Raw genomic sequence first — 8,268 nt, forward strand, 5'->3', positions numbered from 1 at the left:
TTTTTTTTTTTTTTTTTTAGGATCATTATACGATGGCTGTCATGCACGTTGGATCGCCCTCTTGTGGAATGAATGCGGCAGTGCGATCTTTCGTCCGTAATTGTATCTATCGTGGAGACAAAGTAAGTATTTATCGGATAAAAAATTATTAAAAATCCTTTAATTAAATCCAGGGTGTCTACCCTACTTGAAAAACCTAGAAAAAAACTGAAATTTTCAGGGAATTTGAGCATACCTGGAAAACCCTGGAAATGTCAAGAAATTTTCTTTTAGATAAAATTGAAGATCAATGTTTCGTCATTTGGAAAAGTAGCTTTATATTACTGTATTGAAATATTTTCTTGAAAATTCAATAAAGCCAATAAAATTATATTCGCTTGAAATTAATCTTTTAACTGAAAATTTAACTATTCCATTTTTATTTGAAAAGTGCTCGTTTTTAGTAGAAAACTTAAATATCTGTTTGAAGATTAATTTATTTGGTTGAAATTTCATTGTTTTTGGTAGAAAGTGTTGAAAAGTCGTCTTCTTCGGTTGAATTTAACTGTTTTTAATTAAAACCTAAAATATTTTTTGGTTGAAATATCAATTACAGCATTTTACGTTCATAATTAATCTTTTTTGGAATCAAAATTTAACCTTAGTTGAAAGTTAAACTGTTTTATTAAAATTTTTTTTTTTTAAATAATTACTGTTTTTACTGAAAAGTTTTTTACCATTTGAAACTGATGTATGTTGTTGAAAATTTCTTGTTGTACATTTTTCTTTTCAACTGATAATGTATTTATTCCAGTTGAACATTCCATCAATGTAGTTAAAAAATTTATCTCTTTGGTGGAACATTAATTTTTTTAACTAAAAATTTAACTTTATAATTTTTGTTTGAAAAATTATCTATTTTAGTTGAAAATAGGACCTTTTTGTAGAAAATCCAACTATTTCAGTTCAAGATTCATCATTTTAGTGAAAATTACTCAGTTCAGTTAAAAATGAATTTTTTTAACTTTAAATTTATCTATTTCATTTTTTGTTGAAAATTCATCTTTTTAGTTGCAATTTGAAATATGTGTTTCATTAAATTATTCATTATTTTAGTAGAAAATTCATCTACGCCTGTTGAAGTTTTATAATTTTAGTGAAAATTCATCACTTTGGTTGAGATTTTTTTGTTGGGAAATTAATTTTTTTTTTGAAAATTTAACTATCCATTTTTATTGAAAAATAACTCAAAGGAATTCAGAAGATTTTAACTAAATACCTAAGACAATTTTTGTAAAATATTTGTTTCAAATTTAAATATTCAATATATTTTAAATTATTTTATTTGTAAATAAGATTATTATTGACTTATAAATTTTATTTTCGTGGTAATTCATATAGATGCAATTTTTAATTCATTTAATTTATTAGAATTTGATGAACTTCGAACAATTCAGAAGATTTCAGTGTGACTTTACAAAGTCAAGAAAATTAAAAAGAATTCGAAGCAACTTGAAATAATTCAGAATAAATTATTAAGAATTAAGGGTGTATTCTAAATTAATTTAAATGAGTTAAAAAAGATCGTTTATCCAATATATTCCACCGATTTTAGTCAAATTCAAGTGAATTTAGACAAATTTCAGACACTTTGATAAAATTCATAAGAACTTGAAAGAACCGAATTAAACAAAATGTAAAAAATTCAGAAAATTTATAAAATGGGAGGTAAAATAGCAGTGATCAGAATTTAGGAGAATTGAAAAAAAAAAAGAAATTTATTGAAACCAACGAATTACATAAAATTCGAGAACATTTAGAGAAATGTAAGGTTATAAGGTTATTAAATTAAAGATTAATTTTTCAAAAGTTTAAGTAAATTGAAAAAATTCATAAATATTGTAGAAAAGTGCATTTAGTTCATTAAATTTGGAATTAATTGAAAAAAAATGGTTGAAATGCCTAAAAACACAAGTTATAGTAAGTTTAAAAGACTTAAAAAATTTAATTAATTGACTAGAATTTAGTGAATTTATAATAATTCAAGTGTTTTAAAAAGGTGCAGGGTAAATTAATAAAATTAAAGAGAATTTCAAAGATTTCATGATAAATTAATATGAATTCAGGGTAAATTCCTCATGGATTTAAATCAATTTAAAAAAGTACAAAATATATGCCATTGATTTCAATTAAATTAGAGATTTTATCAAATTCATACGAAATCAGCATAAATTAAAAATAATTCGAGCGAATAGAACAAAATTGAACATCTAAAAAATATCCATTGAATTCAGTAGGTTTCAAGAGCATTTCTAAGAATTCAGGCTCAATTAACCCTCAAAGTGCATACATGGTAAAAATCACGGTAAAGTGCATCTTGGGTCTTCTATACCCTAGCGCATTTAATCATGTATTGTGTAACCCCTATTAAATATTATGTCACAATAAAATTATCCGATATAGTTTAAGGTATCTTTTATAAGTTAGAGTTGGTTTTATAGACATTTATTTATTTAAAATTTGTTAAAAAAATTATTGAAAAATTATTGAAAACTGACGCTTGTAGCACTGTATGCTAAACGACTTTACTTACAGTTTATAAGAGTTTGAAAATTTCTTGGGGTGTCTGGCACCCACAATGCACTTTAAGGGTTCATAATAATTGAAAGGGGTTCAAAATACTTCAAAGGAATTCTAAGAAAAATCAACAAAATTGAGAAATACTTAGTTTTCTGTTTTCTCTTATTGAATGAAGTGACTAAAGTGATCTTATTTGAAAAAAATGACTTTAGTGACTTTATCTAAAAAAATGACTAAAAAGTCATTGAAAGAACGTGACTAAAAGTTACTCAAGTTAACTGAAAATATTTGTACTGCGCTCGTCGAATTTCAGTCAATTTAGCCTGGGTTTATTATTTATAAAATTTCATGTGACCATTTTTCAACATGTATTTGACACTAATTTTGAGCTTCGAAGTGAGTCCGAGCCCTGTAATTAAAAAAATGAAAATCCTCTTAGGTTTATGGCGTTTGTGACGGTGTTATGGGCCTTCAACAAGGGAAATTAAAGTTAATGGACTGGTCATCAGTTACCAGTTGGGTTGCGCAAGGTGGTGCGTTTTTGGGAACTAAACGTGCCCCGCCAACAAACGAGCAACTTCCACAAATCGCCCAAAGGCTCAAAGAGTTTGGAATTCAGGCTCTGCTCATCATCGGAGGATTCGAGGTACGTTCTATTTTCTTTTGCAAAAAGATTTTTGTTTAAATTTGCTTTAACTCAAGAAAAAGAATAATATTTATTCGTTGCGTTTTAGGGATACCAAACGGGACTCACTTTCTATAAAGCCAGAGACAAGTTTGATGAATTCAAAATTCCGATAGCCATGATCCCCGCAACTATTAGTAACAACGTGCCAGGAACGGAATTCTCTCTGGGATGTGATACCGCTCTCAACGAAATTACAGAGGTAATTTAATCACTTTCATACATCAGGGTGAAGACTTGACCAGGAAATCGGGAAATTACCCGAAATTTAATTAAAAACCGGGAACTTACTTCTGATTGGAGAAAAATTCAAGTTTTCATTATTTTAGTTTTGTTTAATTTAGAAAAGTGATTTCTACTTTATCTACAGTCGCAGACTTTTCAGATTATTTGAGTTTACTCTAATTAAATCAATTTATTATTGAATGTTTATTATTTTCTGTTATAATAAGAACCTTTTTCAGTTTAGTTTTCTCTGCAATTTTTTTTGCTGACTCAAGTTTGATAATTGAATTTATGATATTTCAAACCTACAGAAACAATAATTTTTTCAAAAATTGGATTCATCACGTTTTATTTACTTACTTCACATTTACCCTGACTTGGAACAGGGAATTTTAGGAAATGATTATCGTTTTTATATTAGGACATAGGGTTTCCGTAAAGAAATATCATTTCTATTGGAACAGAGAATTTTTAACATGAAATGGGAATTTTTTTAAAGAATTATCATTTGGATTTAAAAGAAAATAATTTAGAAGAATCCCTGTTCCAAGTCGGAATTTTTCACAATTTGAAAGTTTCCTCTTTCAAATTTAGATAAAGAAAGTATTTACTCAAAGTAGTATTTCAAAGAAGAAATATTGCTAAATTACAATTGAAATCTTCCCTTCATTTTTCTTTGCGAATTCATTTTTCTTTAGTTAAAAATTCAACTACTTAGTTGAAAGTTAAACTCTTTTAAAATTTTTTTTTTGTGTTGAAGGTTTATAATTTTAATTTAAAATATAATCTTTGGTTAAAAATGTAACTACTTTATTTTAAATAAAATTTTTTATCTAAAAGTTTAACTCTTTTAGTAGATAATAATTTATCTATTTTGTTGAAAATCCGTTTTGTTTTTTGTCAATAATTAGATTTTTAACAGAAAATTCAACCATTCTATTTTTGATTGAAAATGTATCTCTTTTGAATAAAAATTCAAGTATTTTGTGGGAAATGGATATTTTTTATTTAGAAATTAAACTATTTGTTTGAATATTTACGTTCTTTGTGAAGAATTCTCCTTTTTGTAGACAATTAATTTCTGTAGTTAAAATTAATCTTTTTTGGTAAAAAATTCAACTACTCCAGTTGAAGATTCATCATTTAAGAAGAGAATTTATCAGTTTCGTTGAAAATTAATTTCTTCGGCTGAAAATTTGAATGTCCACTTTTAGATGAAAATACATATTTTTTTGTTCAAAATTAAACAATTAAAATGAAATTTAATCTTTTTTAATTGAAAATTCAACTCTTTCATTCAAAATCTACATATTTCGTTAAAAATCGATTTTTTATAAAATGGAAAATCGTTTTTTTTTCTTTGCAAGTTAACCTTATTGATAAAATTCTTTTCGGTTAAAAATTCAAGTATTACAGTTAAATATTTATCATTTAATTTAAAAATTCATCTTTTAGGTTAGAAATAAAATGACTTTGTTGGAATTTAAATTCTTTGGTTAAAAATTAATTTTTTGCTTGAAGATTTATCCATTTTCTATCAAATTCATCTTCTTTGATGAAGTTTAATCTTCTTTGTTGAAAATTTATCTCTTTGGTTAAAAATCAACTATTCCAGTTAATGATTCATCAACTATTCCATATTTTGTTGATGTTATAGTTTTGACTAGATAAAATTTATTGAATAATTTGTTTGAAAATTCATTTTTTGCTTAAGAATTCAAATATTGCAATGAAATATTGATCAATTTAGTAATGAATTCATCTTTTTGGTTAAAAATAAAACTGCTTTGTTCAAAGTTATATTACATTTTTTTAAAATAAATCTGTCTTTATTTTGGTGGAAAATTAATTTTTTTAATTGAAAAATTACACATTCCATTTATTGTTGAAAAATGATCCTTTTCAGTTAAAAATTCAGCTATTTGTTTGAAAATTGATATTTTTTATTTGAAACTTCAACTGTTTAATTTAGAATTAATTAAATTTTTTTAAATCCTCAGTTTGGTAGAAAATTAATCTTTTTGGTTGAAAATTCAACTATTCCGTTAAAAAATCATCTATCTTTTTGAAAATCCAAATTCTTACTTGAAAAGATAGGATAAAGAATAAATAAAAATAAATAAAATAACGAGATAAGTAGATAAAATAAAAATTTGGTTTGAATTATTATTCAAATTCATGGAATTCAGAGACAAATTTAAGAAATGATTATGTTTTCATTATTATTGAATTATTTAATTAATCTATTCTCCTAAAATATTTAAGAATATCTTCGAATATTAATTAAATTCCGATAAAATTAAAAAGAAAAATATTTGTAATAATCTCGCGAAAAATTAAATGCCCTGTATTATTATTTATATACAATTTGTATTTATTCTTCTGCCCCCATCTAGAGAAAAAAGGCTCCGCCGCTTCTGTACGATCCTTTATTTTGTAGATCTGCGACCGAATCCGTCAATCTGCTCAAGGAACGAAGCGACGTGTTTTCATAATTGAAACAATGGGTGGTTATTGCGGTTACTTGGCCACCGTCGCTGGTTTGGCGGGTGGTGCTGATGCAGCCTACATCTTCGAGGAAAAGTTCAATATCAAGGATTTGAATCAAGATGTCATTGCGATGGCTGCAAAGATGTCTGAAGGTGTCCAAAGAGGTCTCATTCTCCGAAACGAGAGCGCTAATTTAAATTATAACACGGACTTCATGCAGAGACTTTTCTGTGAGGAGGGAAAGGGACTCTTCAGCTGCAGGAGTAACATTATAGGTAATTATTTCATTATTTTCAAGTACGGAATTCTTGAAAACTGAAAAAAAAAATCCAACGATCAAAGGGCTATAGAGGGTAGCCACCCACCCGGAAAAATCGGGAAAAACCGGGATAAAGCAGGGAGAGAAATATTACACCGGGAGATTTCCCGTATTTTATATTTCGTGCATTTTGTAATTTTTTCCAATTTTCCAATTTGAAAGCATATAATTTTTTAAGCCTTTAAAATAATTAAAATTTAAAGCTTCATAATGTTTCTCGCAATACTTAAAATTCTGTATTTTTGAACGGTGAAAATGACCGTAATTTTTTTTTTTGCAGAAGTTACATTTTTTGTTTAAAAAAACCAATCTAGTCGTTTGATTGTCACTTAATACTTCGTGACATTATACTTATTAATAATATATTTATCTCTTTAAAATTTCAATCATTTTAATTCAAAATTATGTCTTTGAATGCGGTATTCTAAAATAATTTAATATGAAGCCTTGAAGCTACAGTTTGTTCTTAAATTAATTTTAAGATTAACTCTTGGTTGTTTAAAATCTAAAATTTCACAATATTGTGATTCCAAATTTCATATTAAAAGCCTTGTTAATCAGTTTTTATTTTTTTTTAATTTTAGATATAAATATAAAGCAAGTTCGAACTGCAAAGCTTAAAATGATACACTTTAGAAAAATGGAATCATATTACAGCATTTTTGTTGTATATTATTGGTTTTAATTTTCGATGTGATTGAATAGAGATTTATATAAATAAATTATTTCAAATTAAACCATTTTTTATTGAAAATTTTCAAGAGTGAATGTAGTTCTAAAAGAAGATTTCAAATAAAAAAAGAAAAAATTATTTTTAAAATAAAAGAAGATAAAAATTAGACTAAGCAACTAAAATTAATATAGCAACAAACGTATCATTTCGGTAATTTAAAATGGTTACAATCATTTTAGAGTTCTGAATTTACATTTTGAATGCTCATTTTGAAATTTTCCCCTTCATAGGTTTTAATTTTGCAACTAAAATTTAATTGGTGAAATTTTTGAAAGTTTAATACGTAATTTAAACATCATTTTTAGTTTTTTAATGATTTAAATTTAATTTAAACAATTTAAACTTTAAGGGTTCGATTATAAAAAGTTTTAATATCGCAAGTTTTGTTGATTTAAGTTTGTGATTTTTAAATGAAGTTTGCATTCGTTTAACATTCAAGGTTCTAGAGTAGAAATTGTTTTCATTTTTAATGTTTCCTACTTAAAATTACTATTTAGTTTGAAAGTTTGTTTAGTATAACTCAATTCATTCTTTGATTTAAAAAAATTGTTTGATTAGCTTTAATGTCAAAATATAATCTCCTTATGTAATATCAATTTAAAATTCTAGAATCTCAGATGCTTTGACTTTGAAAGATTTAATTTAGTTTTTAATATTATATTGACAAATCTTAATCTCTTTGAATTTATAATTGTTCAAATTACAAAGTTTTAAATTTCAAAATATTTGATTATGAACGCTTTTAAGTATTAATAATAGAATTTCAATTCCTCTGAATTTTAAATAACTTAATCCAAAATATTCAATTTTTAAGTTTTTGAAATTGCCTTATTTTCCACATTTTCAATCGGAAATCATTCAATTTCGTGATACTTTAATTCAAAATAAAATTGTTTAGTTTGCAGGGCTTCGATTTGAAAGTCATACAATATAAATCTTTTTTTCCTATTAAATTGTCCAGAATCGTTTAATATTTTTTATTTCAGAAGCTAAAGTTTAAAAAAAAAATTAATTTTAAGATTAATTTTTGGAGGTTTCAAATCTAAAATTTCACAATATTGTGATTCTAAATCTCATCTTAAAAGCCGTGATAATCAGTTTTGAATTTGTTAATTTTATATGTAAATATAAAACTATTCACGAATTGCAAAGCTTAAAATGGTACGAGGGTAGTTCAATAAGTCCTTAGAATGAAGTATAAAAACAATTTTTTTTGGGTAAATTTTTTTTTATTTTTCAACATAATCTCCTTGGAGC

At 25.3% G+C, this 8,268-nt stretch overlaps 1 protein-coding gene across 1 annotated transcript in view; it reads left to right on the forward strand.

Annotated features, from left to right (window-relative positions):
- Positions 1 to 8,268, forward strand: part of LOC117175323 (ATP-dependent 6-phosphofructokinase) — a 52,517-nt gene that overhangs the window by 36,718 nt on the left and 7,531 nt on the right. The window contains exons 11-14 of the mRNA XM_033365032.1: positions 21 to 122; positions 2,999 to 3,205; positions 3,294 to 3,446; positions 5,910 to 6,234. Coding sequence (XP_033220923.1) covers positions 21 to 122; positions 2,999 to 3,205; positions 3,294 to 3,446; positions 5,910 to 6,234 — 787 coding nt within the window. The remainder of the gene's footprint in view (positions 1 to 20; positions 123 to 2,998; positions 3,206 to 3,293; positions 3,447 to 5,909; positions 6,235 to 8,268) is intronic.

The sequence above is a fragment of the Belonocnema kinseyi genome, chromosome 6 (assembly GCF_010883055.1).
Source record: "Belonocnema kinseyi isolate 2016_QV_RU_SX_M_011 chromosome 6, B_treatae_v1, whole genome shotgun sequence".
NCBI lineage: Eukaryota > Metazoa > Arthropoda > Insecta > Hymenoptera > Cynipidae > Belonocnema > Belonocnema kinseyi.